This window comes from Hakea prostrata, chromosome 6 (assembly GCF_041222555.1).
Source record: "Hakea prostrata isolate BN-2017 chromosome 6, UWA_Hpros_2, whole genome shotgun sequence".
NCBI classification, from domain to species: domain Eukaryota; kingdom Viridiplantae; phylum Streptophyta; class Magnoliopsida; order Proteales; family Proteaceae; genus Hakea; species Hakea prostrata.
The window spans coordinates 30,166,528-30,185,466 of NC_142605.1; the positions used below are offsets into that span (position 1 = coordinate 30,166,528).

The following is an 18,939-nucleotide window of genomic DNA, read 5'->3' on the forward strand; positions in this document are numbered from 1 at the left end:
ATTTCACTTGCTTGATGGCCAAGAAGGGAAAGAGTACACAATCACCTTTCACGATTTCTCTATATCTATTTGAGCTCAAAAAGGAGGAAAAAGAAAAACAAACAGCATTTCCAAGTTTGTTTAGTGAACTCAACTTCTTTCTTTGATTTAGTGGTGGGTGGTGATTAGGGTTTGGGACAAAAGGAGATGATGGTGGGTGATTTTCGCCAGTGAGAGGAGGAAAGGTGGGGGTGGTAGTCGCTGGACCGTTCAAACGGAAGGGATCCACAATAAACAAAGGTGGTATACCCCACCAAGATCCATCTATAAACCCCAAACCTATAAACACTCAGACCTATTTATTGTGTTTGTTAACATTTTTATGAAAGACTTGTTTTTGTGGATGATTGTTTTTCTTTCTTTTTTTTGTAATCGGATGATTGTTTTTACATGTTTCTATAGCAGACGGCAAAATGCACTTTAAATACCCATTTTCGACTAAACACATAAAATGAATTTTTCTGATTATTAGATACTTAAAACTTAAAAGTGTATTAATTATTTATCAGTATCTTTTTTTCAACCTGAAAAGTACTATTATAAGGGTTTTTCTTAGCCATCGGAACGGAATCAAACAAAACTTATCGATTCATCTCCAATGACTTTAATACAACGATGCAACTTAGCCTTATCCGTACCAATGATCAAACAGTATGGTGGGGCCAATCATGCATGTCAGCCACGTCAACACTTTCCATCAATTTCAATAATTTTCCGGATTTATTATTTTCTTTCTCCAAAACATGTAAACGTTACAGTAAAAGCTGCAGCTTTTGCATGGTGTGTCGCGGAGAGTGGAGGCGAAGGCAAAAAAACAGAAAATGCAAGAAACCATTTTTCCTTTTCTATTCACTTTTCGATCAGTGTGAGAACTGAGAAGAAAAATAATTAAAAACAATTCTAAAAATAGCCTGAAAAAACGCTTCTTCTGTTCTTTCTCGTCGGTCACGTGCTCCTCTCTCTCGTCATCATCTTATCATGTGACCTCTCTCTGGTACTACTCTTCCTCTGCCCCCACTTTGTCTCTTTAACCTTTTTCACTCTCAAAGTCTCACCTTACTCCCCCTTTAGCCCTTTTCATCTGATCTCTCTGTTTCTCTCTCGCCTTTCTCGCTTCACACGGACAGGCTTTCTCTTCTCCTCGCTTAAATTGCTTGGCTGAGCATAGCAGAACAGTGGAAGAAGCTAAGTTGAAAAAGTTCCAAGTTGCAGAGAATTGGATCTTAGCTATCTTAGCTATCTTAGCTATCTTAGCTTCGTTGTTGTTACAGAGAGCTTTTCTACATCGTTGAGTTTCAATGGAAGCTTAGGGTTTCTGAGTGTTTTTTTTTTCAGTTTCTATGTAGTTGAACATGGGCTGCTTACAGTCCAAGACAACCAATGTTCAATCTCCAGATGAAGAATCCTTACAAGCAGAGAAGCCAGATCTAGGTTTTTCCTTTTCTGTTTCTTTAGTTAGTTTAGTTGTAAGGATTCTTCTTTTCTGATTAGACTATTGTGTTGATATTTGTTTGAAGCTAATGGAGATCAGGTGGATCAAAATCAAGTTCCGGCATTCAAGGAGTATGGTTTGACAGAGCTTCGGAAGGCAACGAATGGTTTCAGTAGCGATTTTATTGTGTCGGAGAGTGGAGAAAAGGCTCCTAATGTTGTTTACAGAGGGAAGCTTGAGAACAATAGTTTAGTCGCTGTCAAACGTTTCTCTAAAGTGTCTTGGCCCGATGCGCAGCAGTTCGTGGTAATTTGCATCTTCTTCCTTTCTTTTGAGCTATTTGTTACGTTCCGATTTTGTTTTCCTTGTTCAATTTGTTATTCTAATCTGATCGTTTATGTAGGTGGAAGCAGCAGGACTTGGTAAGATTCGACATAAGAGAATGGTTAACCTGATCGGCTGCTGCGCTGAGGGAGACGAACGTCTCTTGGTAGCTGAATACATGCCCAATGATACTTTGTCTAAGCATCTGTTTCATTGTAAGCTTTTTCACTGGTTTTGTTTTCTGTGTATCAAATGATTCATTTTGGGCATCAGCTTCCTGTTATGGTTTCTGTTTTCTTTCCTCCAACTCCTTTTTCCTTTTCAGAGAAAGAGGTGGTGTAATTAGGTAGCTAGGTAAAGGTTAAAAAACCTGAGGTTAAAGGCGCTTTTCTTCGCTGTGGAATTGTTAACCCCTTTTTCCGTGACTAAAGAAAAAGTATGGAACTTTCTTTGCTTAGTGCGCTGTGGGTACCATCTTTTCTTTTTCTTGTTAAACTTATCCTGGACTTTGCTTTTAGTGTAATAGTTGACTGCGTCTTTTTCCTGTTAGATTTTTCTTATGCGCGTTGTTTTAGTGTAATAGTTGACTCTGTTTTGACTTTTGATGTTTTACTGAATTCTGGATGGTTCTACTTGGTCTAGTCTACTTTCGGGGATTGGAGTGGCTTGGCTGGAATAATGCCAAGTCATACTTGATTAGCTTTTGCAGTTTTGACTTTTGATGTTTTACCAAATTCTGGATGGTATTACTTGGTCTAGTCTACTTACGGGGATTGGAGTGGCTTGGCTGGAATAATGCCAAGTCATCCTTGATTAGCTTTTGCAGTTTGGGAAGAAAAATTATGTTTATACTTGATCGAAGATGGGATTTGGTTGGTCTCCATAAAATTATGCATGATATTCATATCTCTCTAAGTTTGAATTCTAACCAGAAAATTAAACTCAAGATCTGCTTCTGGCTGTTGCATTCGTATGTGTAAATGATGGGTCTTGAATGTTTTTATAGGGGATAAGCAACCATTGCCGTGGGAAATGCGTTTGAGAGTTGCCTACTACATTGCACAGGCACTTGACCACTGCAATATGGAAAACCGGAAGATATATCATGATTTGAATGCCTACCGAGTCCTATTTGATGAGGTACAAATGTTAATCTTATGAAAGAATTTCTTTATTTTGGTATATGTGAAGCATTAGTGTATTAATTGGAGGATATTATGTGCTTTCTGGTTGCTAAACATTTTCTCTTGCTCATATAAGTTTTTCACTATGTGAACGTAGATTTTCTCTTTATCCAGTTCTTTTTGTGAAAAAATGTTGTTACACATTGAAGTCTTTTTCATGTGGCAAATTAACAGCCTCTTTGGAAAGAGGGGTAGTAAGTGTGCATACATTTGACCCTCTTCACACCTGCTAGATGCATGAGCCAATGCACTGGGCACAGCCTTTTTTTATTAACCAAGGTTTTGAACTTCACACTGAGAAAATTTGGTTCCAGTGGGTGGAGAATCCTACAAAATAAATGAAATCAAAGGAAAAACAATGATAATGGTGGAACTTTTAGGTTAAACTTTAAGCATCACCGGATTGAGCCCCAATCACTAACTTAGGAATTGATAGAGAAGAAAGAATACCATTTGAGAGTTGAGACATACTAACATTCATGTTTGAAACAATAAGGTTGTTGAAACTTGAAAGAATACATTATGTAGAACTGTAGGGCATTGGGCAAATTTTTTGATTGCATTTTGACCTGTATTGAACCATCAATATATTAAATGGTATTTCTGGAATTCTATTGGGGTGAGAAGGAACCAAAATTTAGGTTTTGGGATGTAGCCAAACTTTTCTATGTATCTTGCAGGCATCTCAAGGTTGAGGTGTCAGTGGAAAACAGACCTGATATGACAATGGCTGACATTTTTGGATATTTTAAGGTTGATTTGAAGGAATTTTGGCATGGTTTTCCATAGTTTTGTAGTGGTGCTCTTTTACTTTATGTCTCCATGGTCTCTTATCTGCACGCTGCTTTTCTTAGATGACAAAGCTGGGTTTGCTAGGGTCCCTGCTTGTGGTTATTGGCATACTGCCACCAACTAGTTCATGTCTTGGACAAGATTGAATAGTAGTGCAACTTGGGGTATCCTATGTTGAATTCAGCTGAAATCTGCAAAATCATCCTGGGTGTTGATTTCATGTTTGTAGAAAACTTACAGTTATCAGATTAATACAGCCCAAGCTGCTCCCTTTTCACATTGCTACCCATTATAAACTGCTTCTAGAGTATAGACCTAACATTTACTTTGTGTTGACCATGGCGATGATTTGCCTGCATCGTACTGCTGTGTGCATATTAAAACTAAACTGAGTTTGGTACATTTGTTTAGGATGGTGATCCTCGTCTTTCCAGCTTCGGCCTTATGAAAAATAGCCGAGATGGTAAAAGTTATAGTACAAACTTGGCTTATACTCCTCCTGAGTTCTTGAGAACAGGTAATTCAAGTATTCTTAGTAGTCAATTAAGGCTTCTTTTTGTGAGTTCAATGTAATCATGGGATGTTCTTTTTACTGCATTGTTTTTGTATATCTTTTTTCAACTTTCAAGAATGTTATCTCAAATCATGATGCAGTTAGTTCTCAATTGCTTCAGTCCTTTACTAAATTGATTGATTGAGTGCACTGGTTTAATTTTGTACGACAGAAAGTGTCAAATATAGTCCCACTTCAATTGCTCGTAGTTTTCATTTACATGAGTTTTTTCAGATGTGAATTTTAACAGTGTAGGTAGGCATTTCAGAGCTCGCAGACCTAGAAGTTAGGTTTTGGAGTGCTAGGATTCAAAAATGCTATATTGATTAAATGAAAGGTTAATGGTGCAGTTATTTTTTATTTGAAAGGGAATTTTATCTGGAAATCTTATGAGCATTTTAAATATTAATTGCCAGGATAATAAGGCTTTTATAATTTATCATGTTGGAGCTGGAGAGAACTATTTATTCTGCTAGGAGTATAATGAAGTGAAAAGATAGGCAAGCCTGGAGACGAGAAAAAGATATACATTTATTGCTTGCTTTATATGGATATGTTTTCTTCAGATATGAGATCTGTACCATTGGGCTTCTGGGATGTTTTGCAATTATGTTCTGCATTCCAGGATACACTGTTTTTTTTTTTTTTTTTACTAGCATAAATTCTTGAGCAGTATTTTGTCATTATTTATGAGTTTTCTGCAGTGAGCTTAATTGTATAGCCAATTCTGCAGGCAGGGTAATCCCAGAGAGTGTAATCTATAGCTATGGAACAGTTCTGTTGGACCTTCTTAGCGGCAAGCATATTCCTCCTAGCCATGTATGTTACTCTTTTCTCTACTTTTTCTTCGTTTTCTTAGGTGTTTCTGAATCTTTATCCTCAAACTGAACTGCCACATTTTTTACACTGAGGCCATTGGCTTACAAAGAAACTTGGCTGGTGGTTGTTGAGGGCCTGAGGCTAGTAACTGTGTGTGTAAACAACAAACAGACCACATGCTACATTTCATATAATTTGGTTTTATTCTATTCAATCCCTTATGGATTCATTTTTCCCAATTTCCCTACTTCATTATGGAACTCTGGGAGTGCTTTATTTTGCTAGTATAAAGATTGGTAAGACTAAGAGGTTATTCTGATGAAGTGAAATGTGAATGTGTAGATATGCCCCTACAGTTTTTGCATGCATCACCTTGTCCAGGCATGGTCACTGTTGAGCTGTGCATCAACTATTAGACCAATTTATGCTGTGAAACTGCTATGCATTTTTTTATGGAGGGTTTTTACTTTTGATTGCTAACTAGGATTAGGAAGATTCACTGTCTTACAACAGGTGCAAGAAGTGTCAATTGTACTTTCAAGAATTCCAGTTGAAATATGGTGGTTTTAATGCAGTTCTGAGCTGCGTGAGTAGTGTTAATGCAGCAAAATGATGCATGAAGGTGGGTAATGGGCCCCTTTACATTTAGGAACTCACCATGACTTGTGCCAAAATGGATTGGATTCACTGCTGATTTGATCTCGGTTAGCATATTAACTAGACAAAAGTAATGTGAAATAGATGATTCTCTGTATGTATATATATTAATTCAATTGGTATACCATGCACTTTCTATTGTTTGAAAAAGGTCCAAGACATTTAAATTATAAACAGAAACTGTTTCAGAAAATTTGTACAGGGTAAGGGTCGGAAAAAGTGCCAGTTTTGCCTAGTATTGCAGGATTAAGGGAACCGATGTGTCTTCCACTATATGGCATCATCACCCTATCATTCAAATTCAGTAAACTAGTAGGTTTTACCTTTTGCATTCAAATTTTTTTTTTTGGTTTAAATCAGGCCAACCTTGAAACTTTTTTTCATAAAATGTCTTCATAAATGGGTTTCTCTGATTACGGCGAACTATAGCCATTTTAATTGTATGTATGTGAAAGGGTATCATTTCCAAAGTGTCGAACCCAGAGTGCTGTCTCGCCTGCCTTGGACCCCTCTTTCTTGTCACAGAATTACCAACAGATGCATTCCCGCCCCGCCACCCCCAACAGCTGAAGAAGGGATTAGAAACCAGAGACCCCCATGCCCTGGTCGCCTCTGTTTCTGTCCCAAAAGTGGCGCAAACAAGATGGCTCCTAGGCAAACAAGTATTTAGGTGGGAGTTAAACCACAAGAAATTTAACAGCTGTAACATGTGAGGTGGAAGAACCTGGTCATTCTCAACATGTCTCTGCTTTGTGTGAGGAAGCAGGGTGACTATCAACTGCTTCTTTGTGCATTCTGTCTTTCTGGTAGTGATTACAGTTAGTCAGGTTATGATTACCCAACCTGTGTATAATGCACTTATTTTGTTTGGGAGTTCAGGTCGAGAATGGCCATTTTAACTTTCACATGGCCTTGCTAGCTTGACAAACGTGGTTTGTCAGGTATAAATTTCCAAATGACTTGGTGACATGCATTACGTTATTCATGCTTCATTCCTCCCCTTTTATGCTGATTTCTATTTTCTTCTAGGGGTTTAGTTTAGTTGTTCATTATTCAATCCTTGTTGATGGCATGATGGAATCGTCAACAGTTTTTTGTATAATATATTCTTTCAGGAATATATGGGGAGTACCTTACTATCAGTGATTACACAACTTGTTTGGGCTGGTTTTAAATATTCTGTATCTCCATGCAGGCCTTAGACTTGATTAGGGGAAAAAATTTATTGTTGTTGATGGATTCATCCTTGGAAGGCCAATATGCTAATGAAGATGCAACCATGTTGGTTGAACTTGCTTCAAAATGTCTTCAGTCTGAGGCTAGAGACCGACCAAGTACTAAGTTTCTCCTTACAGCAGTAACACCTCTTCAAAAGCAGGAAGAGGTACACTTTGCATCTCCTTTTCTGTTTGTAATACTGTTAAGCGTTTGTGTGTATCCTCATAACATGTTCGTATTGGGGAATGTAGGTGGCATCACTAGTTCTAATGGGTCTTTCAAAAACTCCAGTGGTGCTTCCAACTATGCTTTCTCCACTAGGAAAGGCCTGTGCGAGAATGGATCTTACTGCTGTGCATGACATCTTGCTTAAAACAGGTTACAAAGATGAAGAAGGTGCAGAAAATGAGGTAAGATTGATATCTTTCCAGGTTAGTAATATTTAGATTACCTTCTTTGAAAACAACGGCCTTTAGTGACTCTCCCAAGGGTTTCTTTCTCTCCCCTTATTTTCTTTTCTTTCCTTTTCTTTTTTTTTGGGTGGGGGGGTTGGATAGATCACCTGATTTCTCTTATTTCTGTCCTTTCTTTGAGTTCCTGGTAAAATGTGAGGATAAAACTAAGGGTGGTGTTTTCCTTGACTACTTTCTTATGCTAAATGTTAGTGTATTTCATGTGGAGTGGTCTATGCATTCTTGGTGTGAAACTGTGAATAGACTCTTGTAGTGTTGCCTCATATGTTAGTATGCTTGGTATGCGCGGAAACGCAGCAAAACCGAAGCGGCAAAGACCGCGCGAAAAGCATTTGATAAACCGCGAAAGCGAACACAATAATAGAATAAGTTGGTTTTTCTTTTTCTTTTTGGGTTGAAAATAAGTTGTGTTTAAACCAAAGCCAAGCCAATACACTCGGTCTTTGGTAACTTTTGTGTTTGCGCGAGACCTTGACCCGCGCAAAGAACAGAAGAACGCCGTTTCTCAAACGCCTCCCCGCTTCCGTTCCCAAAAAAAAAAAGGCCAAATTTTAGAACGTTATCAAACGCGCCCTAGTAACTTACATATTCAAGTGAGTGGAGCACTTGTTCTGTTTTTTATCTGTTTTATCAGCTTGACGAATAATCTTAACCCCCTGTTTTTTTCTTCCTTGCAATGCACTATTCAAATGAAGCTATCATTTCAAGAATGGACTCAACAAGTGCAAGAAATGCTGAATACAAAGAAATTTGGGGATATTGCGTTTAGGGACAAGGATTTCAAGAATGCTATTGAATATTACTCCAAGGTACTCCCTTTCTCTTTCAACTGTCATATTGTAGACTCTGCTATCGAAGTATTGCATGTCTATTAACATCATCAGTAGTAAGTGACAAGCTCTAGTAATGCTTTATGCATTTATTTCATAGAACGTGTATATGTTATATGTTTGAGGCCATTGGGGGGTTTTTGATGATGTCATCACCTGGGATTTTGCAGTGAAAAACAAAAGAAAAAGGTTGTGGTTATCCTGAAAAGCTCAAATAAGAAGGGTTTCAGATTTGAAATTTAGTACACCTTAAGACGGAATACGAGGGTCTGGAGTCAAATTTATGTAAAACATACAGTCGGTATATTCATAAATTTTTGTTTCCTAGTCTGAAATTCATTTTTCTTCAAGCTCCCATATTCAATGGTACGATTGCCACATGCCATTTTTTTGCGAGTCTGGTGGATAATCTGCATATGTTTTAGACTTTTATACCCATTTGATTACTAGATGAAATTGGCATCTCTGTAGTAGTGTCTTGCCCTTAGTTTTCAATCAACTAACTCGGGCTTCGTTGATGCTATGTTGCAAAACACAGTTGGTGGTTATGATGTCTGTTCCTTCAGCAACAGTCTTTGCGAGGCGAGCCCTATCCTACTTGATGAACGGTCAACCAGAGCTTGCATTGCGAGATGCGATGCAGGCTCAGGTTTGCATGCCAGAGTGGCCTACAGCCTTTTACCTGCAGGCTCTTGCATTGTCTAAGCTTGGGATGGAAACAGATGCTCAGGATATGCTCAATGATGGAGCTACGTTTGAATCAAAGAAGCAAAACACTTGGCGTGGCTAAGACCTCATGGTTCAGAAAATTGATGTCCCTCCAAGGCCTTTTTCTGCTGCCATTGTGTTGCGGGTTCGATGTTTGTGGTGGTTGCTGCTGTATACACTGAAGTTGGAATAGAAGAGTGATGTGATAAAGAAAGGTTAGCTGCTGTCTAGAATTAATGTACCTACCATATTGTTAGCCAATGAAATTAATTTGACTGAGAAAGAAAGGAAGGGAGTAACATGCGCTTCTGATTGTTAAAAAATTATTGCGTTTTAACATATCAGTTAGTTGCATCTTTGTGCTTGACTAACTTCTCATTCTGCAAACATTTCTTGAATCTGGCCTCAAGTTTGGCCGTGAGACAAGTCCATTTTGGGGAGGTATTGTATATTGAAACAAGTGTCTTACTAAATCCCTTCTGGGCATGGAAACCAGTTTCTTGTTCTATATAGCTTGTCGATCTGATTGAAGAAAATTCAGATGTTTGAGCATATTTTTCTCTAGTCCTTGACTTTTATCAAGTTAATGATTTGATTTTTCACACCATGAGACTCAGCTTTCAACCACTGACTTTCATTGAGATTTCCAGATTTAGGGGAGCGTGGGATGGCCGACTTGTCTCGGTAATAATTTCTGATCAAACCGGATAACCAGACCGGAATTGGCTGTTTTTGATCTGGAAATAGCAAGTGCGAGGGCAGGCCTTGTTGTCGGGTGGCTGGTGTTGCTGCAAAAATCCTGTTCGACAGTACAAACAAGTGAATTTGTAAGAACGTGCTCGACTGGGTTGGTCGAGTAATGCCTCTAACAATTAAGTTAGTAAGAAGTAAGGCTTTAAGAATAAGAAAAGCTTAACTTAACTCAGTGATTCTCTTGATGCTAGAGGATAACTCAAGAATACTTTGCAGTGAAAGAGAAGAGGAGATAGTGTTTATAGCCAGGAATTACCTTATCACTAAAACTCTAGGCGTGCTCCATATTCGTTAGAGGTCAGTTGAGTACTGCCTTTGTTTGGGTTATTGAATCCGAACGAGACTCTTCTTTAATATAGATTTCCTAATCACAATTCTTGGAGGACTCAGGAGGTTTGTTGAACCCTTCTGAAGTTACGTGTAGATCGATTAACGGTTCATTCATAAATCAACCAGTTTCTGGTCGAACCGTCTCTGACTTGGTCAATCCCTGTTAACTCGGCTCAGTATAATTTACCAATATCAGCCAGCATGGCCCCTGACTTTAGAATTCCATGGAAAGATAAAAATCTTGTCCAGGTCAATGCTTGCACTTGTATTTTTCAAATTTTCCCTTGCTAGTTCATGTTGGCTTTTGAGTCCCCCTAATTTTATATAATAAGCTGAACTGGTTGGGCTCTGGTTTAGGCTTTAGGCCAAGCCTAAACCATGCTAGACCTAGTCGCTTGGACTCCACGGTTGGAAATTTAGGGCTCATGGACCCGTTTACGTTTTGCCTAGTTTTATTACAATTTTTTCCTTACGTCATCAATTCTCGGATCATTTATCCATTTGTGCTTTTCTCACATTTTTCCACCATATATTCATAAAATGTTTGCTTCAGAAATTCTCACAAGAAAAATCAAAGGTGAAGTTACAGTGGATTTTATTCCTTGTGTGGTGAAGTGTAACAATAATAATTAACTCTTATCCCAATTAAATGTGATTAATTACATAAATTCTTGTCTTCCAATCACTTGTCTTTTCTCAAGGCCTCTTCTAATGTTATTTTAGGTGTGCAACTTTTGTTAAAAACAATCGACTTACTTTTGATACTTATCTTTAACAAGAGTTGGCCTCTAACGGGTTATTGCACTATCTATATTATCCAGGAGTTCATGCTCATTGATTTGCAATAAATCCCCCTCAAAACAAAATATCTGCTTACAGAACTACTAATATTGAAATAAATCCTGTTCAAAATTTTTATTTTGATATGAACAATCGAGATTAAGAAATGACACGTTGCAATTGATGCGGATAAAGTCTAAGTGGATATACTTGGTCCCACCAAAATCAAGATAAAACCAAACCAAATATGGTCGAACCACGATTAGAGTAAAAACCTAAGAGATGTACTACTTTCCTTAAAATAAGGAATAAGTATTTCAGTCAAGGTAAAATAGCCAAACCATTAGACCACAATTCGAATACAACTCTATCCTAGAAAGGATCTAATAAAAGAATTCCAGTAGGAATCAATCACCGCATTCCCTCATCTATGAAAGGCTCACACCATTGCCACCTCAAGGTAAGTTCCCGAAGGTGATTCCTCTGAGAAAAAGTCGGGTTGTCTTCATCAGCTAGATTTTCTCTTTCACTGACAAGCTTGTCAGAGGCGTAACTTGACCAACAAGATCAGGAAATTGTAACAACAACAACATTGGATGGCCAACGCAGAGTTGGTTGAGTGGTAAGATCCATACTTCTACGTTTGTAGGTCACTCTGTTTTGCTTTTTTTTTGTTTTGTTTTGATTGAGAGGTTTTGACACGCTGGATCCCATATCCTAGTGTCCCTCTGAGCCGGGGTTAGTTGGCAAACCTTCCCCAGAAAGCGTAGTTAATCGAAACTCTGAGACCTGCACGCGCCTTCCTAATGAGGAAAAAATTCCGATAGTCAAACATGGGAGGCTAAGACGAATCTTTGACTACACTTTTTCCAAGTAATTTTGAAATACTTCCATTGGATGATGAAATCCAACGGTTTAAATCCCGCGATAGTATCAAAACGATGCTGCAGTGGATCCTAGTAGGTCTTCCTTAGTCAAACAACGACAGGCTGTGCTACAGCGTATCATGTTTATACTGCGCGCGCCTATAAAAAGGGGTGTGGTGGTTTGGTTGGATTTCTTTGAAATCCAAAACTCATTCCCGCAAGTAGCAGACCAGGTACGATACGTTCGCTCTCAATTCTCGCTTCCTCTTTCTCGTAGATTTCTTCTTTCTGTTCTTTCTTTCTTATCCTTCTCTGCAATCTGTTTTGCTTATCGGCTTTGATTTCTCCACGGTGTTTAGAGCTTTTAATTTGATCTGTTTTTTTTTCCTTTCTTTTTTTTTTTTCATGTATTTGATATACCTTCTTTTGCTTAGGGTTTCTGCTGTTTAAGCGTGTATGTTTTTCTGCTTGTTTTTCGATCTTTGACTCTCGCTTGGTATGCAAGAATGTCTATATATTGGTAATGTTGATGCTGACAAGTAAATGCAAAACTTTATCTAAATTGAACACGTTCTGTTCATTCTAAGGTGGAAAAGAGAGCGAGTAGGATTAGGAGCTTCACGTGATTTGATTTTCCTTCGTCTGAAAAGTTCAATTGGTGAAAAATTTTAGGTACTGGTAACGTTTTCGCATAATAATTTGTTAGCTACACCTCCATGGAAGCTGCAATCTCTGGCTTTCCATCTGCTTTTTTATTAGAGCACTTAATTCCTGTCATGTATAAACCTCGTCTGCCTCTCATCATTGACTTTCCAGTAGAGATGATCTCCCCCCCCCCCCTCCATATAATAGGTAACCTGTGCTATTAATTACCATACAAAAATGCTGTGAAAGAATGGCGATGGTTCATGGAAATTGCTTTTTGAAGACAAAAAAGGGATTTTACCAATAATCAGTTTTGGAATTTCGTATTCATGTACTTTCAGCATTTACCTCTTACTCTAGTTATGTCAAAGGGACAGCCTGAAAATCCTCCATTTGTGCTGCATTGTTGTTGATATAGGATTCTTTGACTTCCCCCTCTCAGAAACGACTTTGTTTGGTTGTTTCAAACACGATTTAAAGGTCTAGGTACAAAATTAGGTAGGATGTGCCATTCTGAGTGTTATGCTCATATTATGATCAACTAATTTGTGGAACTTAATTAGTCTAGCAGTGTCTCATGTTTGAAACCTGAGATTTGGTATCGAAGCTTGAATTAAAAGAGTTAATCTTACTGAGCATATGAACTTTTTTTTGAAATTCACAAAATTATAGATTTATTCTTTGGAATCCTCCAGACAGCAACAGGGTGTGGGACTTTTTGGTTCTTTATTGAATATCTACTGTGGTTCTTGAGATGAGTTGAGCAATTTAGATGCTAATTCCACCATCTCCAGAAATTCAGTATTCAAACTATTTACTTTGATCATCATCAAATTAACTTAGTGCTGATTATTTTCATGACTTAAGTTCTGCTGCAGTTTCACTACTGTGTGTGGGTGGGTGGGTGACTGTGTTTGTCGGGTGTGTGCGTGTGTATAAATGCTTGGCACCATACCTCTGCATTGCACCAACTTTCAAATTGAATAATGGCATATAATTTTTGTAGGAGGAAAACATCCAAATTTTATGGATACCAAGGTACCTGGCAACAAGGTTTCTCTGGAGCTAGCCCGTGAGTCACTCATTGCTATTTCACAGTGCATGCCAGATACTGTTCTTGCTTCAAAATCCTCATCTGAATCAGAAGGCACAGATGCAGTTAGGTTGAAAGAGAGTGACACAGCCGAAGAGTGCAGGTCTAAGCTGATTTCTATTTCATACACTGAAATTAAAACATCTCCAGCTACATTGGGAAAGGCTGAGATTTAGCTGGGTTCAGGTTCTCTTAGATGGGAACCACTTGTAATATTTCATTTTTTTCTCTTGTTTTTTTTCCCCTTTAAGGACTAGCATTCAGTGGATGGTACTGTTTTTTAAGTCTGCTTGTTGTTCTTTATACTTCTGATGTCAACATTATCAGTGAAATAAAAGTTTAGTAAGCTTGTATACTATATACACATGGATGTTTCTTTTACACTGAGATAGCTTCTTGTGGTCGATGAATGAATTTAATGACAATTTTTATCTGCCATCTGGTTCCTGCTGCTTTTATTTACTTGGTAACAGATTTTAACTAAATTTTTTGAATATGACCCTTCTTGTATGTGAGAGACTCTGACTGCCATTCTCCACATCAGTTTCCTTGTCTGACAGCCATTCTGCTCATCGTTTTCCTTGTGTAGCAGCATTTTATCTTTTTACTGTCTACTAGACATGTTGGTTTTGTGAGGGCAACAATTTGATTGCAGAAGTTAGGGTTTTCTAATTCAAGTTGCAGATAGATACTTCCAAGCTTTATTTGATGCATAAATTTTGTTTTTAGGTTTTCTGTACTTCTTCTGGCTTTGTGGGGGAGGAAAAGATTTAAGTATCGGCTGTTACAGTTACTGATGGGTTTCCAGAAGTCAGAGAGGTTAGGTTTAGTAATTCAGTTGAAAACCAGAATCACAGTAAGAGACCAATTTGATGGTTTGATTGAGATGTGACATCAAAACCTTGGACCTCATAAAGGTAGTGCTTTGGATTTAGAGTTTTCTGAACTGTAAAAGAGTCAGATAATTAAAAAATTGAAATGATTTCAAACAGATTATCTGAATATCAAAAAATGTTATAATAATGTAATTCAACTTAAATTCAAATTAGGGATAAGAACAAGAAAATTTCAAACACCAATAGGACTGGTGGGTGCAAGTTTGGTCCTTATGGCCGGCACTCTACCTGTCCCACCCTCAGGATTTTATATGCACTACATTTATTACTACCAAGAACCAGATGGTCTATGTTTTTACTGAAGGCTTATCACTCTAATCCTTCCATTCTATTTTTCCCAAGTCGTTAGTGGATTAACTTGAGGGGGGGGGGGGGTGTTGTAAGTGTAGCTCAGTTCTCTTTTATGTCTTTATCTGTGTTCAAATTCACTCTTATCTGTATGTTAGGCAGGCCTTAAGTCAGCCCGAGCTGCAGAGTACATCTTACATTGTTCATCTGTTTGATTATAAAAGAATGAGCACCATCAATCTAACAAGCCAATCAATTCTTGGGAATCATCTCTTCTCAATTGGAGGTATCCAACTAACTAGAGACAAGTCCTTACGAATATCAACCTGCAAGGCGATGTGAAGAACTAATGAAGGTAACCATTTATATCTGATGTTGTCTGCCAGATCATCTTCATAAGTCTTTTTTCTTTTCTTTTTCTGGTCATGTGGCCCTGGATTTATGTCTAAGCAGGTTTGAGAACTCACTTAGTTCTTGCGTGGTTGGGAAGGCATTAGTAAAGACATGAACCCAGAATATAAGGACTGGGAAAAGAAGAAGAAAAAAACATCTATCATTTACATATAGAACATGTCCAAATTGGTTTCTAGTGATCTTGAAAGAATCTGTCAGGTTTTGGTGTAGGAGCTGAAAGGAGGAAATCTATCTGGTTGTGGTCTTATCTCAATGGAGACCTCTAACATATTTTACTGCTGAAACCATTTCATATTCTTTAGCTAATTTCTTTGTTAACTTATGTGGTCAGACTCTCAAAAATTGTTGCTAGATTTGGATGATAATGTTGGTTTCTTTTTTATTGCTCTATTATGCTAGCATTTCAAAAAGTGTTGGCGACTGTCTTCTTGAGGAATGCTTACTTGTGAGGTGTACGTTGTGTGTTTGCTTGGATTCTAAAATGCTATGCAAGTGCACACATGCCGCTCAAGTAATAAATAATAAGTAGAGTATCGATCCCACAGAGAATTTTATTGTTAACTATCAATGTAAAAGAAAGGCTAATTTAAACAAGATTAACAAAATTACTTTGTGATTAATGAACTAAATAAATAAAGGACAGGTAAATTAAACTAGATATCCTACATGGAAAATATGCAATAGAATGAACTATAATAAGTGGTATGAATGTTGGGAATCAATTTCCCCTCCCCTGAAAATTAGCTCATATTAAACTTCAAACAAAGAGAAATAAATTCAGCCATTAACAAAGTTCAGTTAGAATATGAAAAAGTAAGAACTATAAAACCAAATAGACAACTAGGAGAATGCTTCCACAGTGCTCTAGCTTCCTATCTTCAATAGGTTTTCCTCATGCACGAGCTTCTTCTTGGTTCATCCCTTTCTTGTTCTTCTCTTTCCTCCTCACGTTTGCAGCCCCTAGCCTCCTTATTTTCCCTAACTTTCCCCCCAAAGTGATAGGGTAAAAGTGGATTGTAGGATTAGAATCTTTCCTTTTGATATCAAGGTTTGAGATCCTTCATATAGTGACAAGAAGAATGTCTAATTACTTAGTCATTTTCAATCATTTCACTAGGTGATACCACGTGTGTTCAATCTGGGAAAATTTTGCTACGTAATGCTACAACATCTTTACAGCAAGTTGAGAAGACATATTCTTTGTTCATCTTCTATATTTCATGTCTTATCTTCATTTATGATTCTTTTCCTGTAAGGCCAAGAAAAATAGCGTTGATCAATTCCATCCATTAATTCAAGAGAAATTCATGCATGAACGACATAAAAGACCTTTACAAAATTTAAAACACTAAGATTCACTAAAACGAAATTTAATGAAAATTAACACTAAAACAAAAAGAAGATCGATACTCTTGGATCAAGCTATCTCAAGTATAAAATGACTATAATTAACTCTTTTTTCATAGAGTTATCACTGTGGAACGTTGGCATTTGAATTCTTGAACCAGGTTTTTTCTTTTTGCAAATTTTTTTTTTTAACAGGGAAGGAGAACAAATTAATGCGTCAAGCAGAGTTAGATTTGCTACCAATCATTTTAGCACCCCACTTTTCATGTCAGGCAGCTTACACCCTGGTTTCTTATAAGAATCAGTCAAAGGATAATCGGATGATACATGAATACATGGTACAGAGAAGGCTGCCCATGTTCTACAATTCTTTTTATCTGTTGTTCCCATATGTTTCTCAGGTTTATATATATGGTCTCTTATACTTTGGTCACCACTGTCATTGTTTTGTAGTTTTTTAAGTTTACTTTTGGATAGTTGGCTTATGGTGTATCTGATCTACATTTTTTTTAGCTTAAGAAATAATCATCTTGATAGTTTTCTCTGTTTTGTTTTCCATATAAACTTAACAATGTGACATCCATGACTGAATAGAGGTTTATGAACCCCGTGGATTTTGAGCTTTAATAAAGCAGCAATTCAGGACCAACTTGTTCAGATCTCTCAAGTGGATGTGTACAGCAGTTAGAAAGACAAAAACATAAATTACTTCAGTTGTTCTGCACCACGAGAACAAAACCTCATTTTGTCCTGCCTTGCCTTGTATCAGGAGAAAGCACATAAATGATAAAACAGGGGGTGGTGATAATTCTGGGAAGGAACCAGTGCATGCCTTCAGATGACCTTGTATTCTGATGTAAATTTTTAATTGAGAAAGCAGAAAAACAAAACAAGCAAGAACAAAAATTTTGCACTTGGTTGTCAGCTCTCATAAAAGTGAAAAGAAATGTGTCCTTTTAACTACCAAATCATGGAAACATTAGGGTTTGTTTACCTAAGGGAATCACGTGGAACACACTAGTATGTTAGTCAAAAGTGAATATTCTATGTTGGTGAAGTATCTCCCATATTTGTTTCAGGGTGGAGTTGTTGTTCATAGACATGAATGGACATTCTACCTAATTACCTAGCATGGTATGGCTTGAATCTCTGCCAAAACCGACCAATCAATGCATAGAAATTAATTAAATTTTGCTTGTGAGGATTCATTGTTTGTATGTAATAAGGTTAGGACCCACATGTTCAGAGGAGAAAGTTAACTTTCATTGCCTGAAGATACTAATGGATTTGTTTGCTGGGGCTTAAACATGTCTGGATAATTGATTTTGATTTTGACTTTGACTATTGCTTGCTGGGCAATCAACTCTTGGTTAGAATTTTGAATTCTTGGAAATGATTGACTTTGGACTCTAGCTATTTGAAAATTCTGCTTACCCAAGAAAAAAAAAAGTTATTTGGAATTTCTGTATTTTTTTTCTCGGGTGTCTTAAATATAGTGGTATTTTGGTTCTTTTCCGATCCTCTTAAGGTAAATGGATTTTCACTATTTGATGTGATGTTGAAACACTTATCACACATCAGCAAGAAAATAGATGGTCCATTTCTTACAAGGAAATGGATTTGATAAATTTCTCTTAAGATATGGATTTTTACTTGTAAATATTTGGAGTTTCTTAATAAGATTGGAATTAGAGACAAACAACTAAATTATATTAGTGGTTATCTTTTTCATCATAAAGAAACATCGATCACAGATGTTTGACCGTGGACATAGCCTTCGATGTGAAATCTTATCTCATTAGTGTGTTTTTGTTTTGTTTTCTTGATAGGGGTGAGGAGGGGGAGAGGATGAGAAGATAAGCTCTAGACCCTGGTTAGGCGTTGCAATAGTGTGATAAGCTTCAATTACTTAACACGGTTCTCACCTCTTCTCTTGTCATTTTTTTATAATTTTTTTATTTCCGATTAGCGGTATCCGAATCCAATTATTAGTCCAGTTTTTAGAGAAAATTGTTTAATACTTTACTTTAACTGGATAATTTCCGATTTTCGATTACTAGTATCCGAATCCGATTATCATCCATTTTTTAGAGAAAAACATGTTGAATACTTTATTTTATCCGGATATTATCCGATCCGATAAACAATTATCCAAATCCGAATCCAGTTGGTTAGCAAACGGATAAGGATATTTTCTGATAAGAAAAATTCAAGATGCGGATACTGAGGCAGATTTCGACTATCCATTTAAAGGTCTACTTATAGATCCTCATACATTCGCCATTTTTTTCATGTTTAACTTATCTATAATCTGTCTCTTTTTTTATATTTTATCTTTGTCTCAATTCTTGCTATCAATGATTTTCACATTCTTTGGATTCTCAACTCAAGTCATGTTGTAAATCAACACTCCTAATAAGTATAGAGGGGATTTGTAGCAAACATCCATGTGAATATGTGATCATATGGGGCTCATTAATTAGTACAAAATGTGCTTA

The 18,939-nt window shown here is 37.1% G+C and overlaps 1 protein-coding gene across 1 annotated transcript; it reads left to right on the plus strand.

Annotated features, from left to right (window-relative positions):
* The first annotated feature begins 1,053 nt into the window (after window positions 1-1,053).
* On the plus strand, window positions 1,054-9,537 carry BSK2 (BR-signaling kinase 2). Its single transcript, XM_089158348.1, has 10 exons — window positions 1,054-1,470; window positions 1,557-1,777; window positions 1,875-2,010; window positions 2,802-2,935; window positions 4,183-4,288; window positions 5,058-5,143; window positions 6,996-7,184; window positions 7,270-7,428; window positions 8,187-8,300; window positions 8,860-9,537. Exons 1-10 carry the CDS (start codon window positions 1,392-1,394, stop codon window positions 9,109-9,111), a joined length of 1,476 nt encoding a protein of 491 aa, XP_089014474.1. The 5' UTR covers window positions 1,054-1,391; the 3' UTR covers window positions 9,112-9,537.
* The last annotated feature ends 9,402 nt before the right edge of the window (window positions 9,538-18,939 follow it).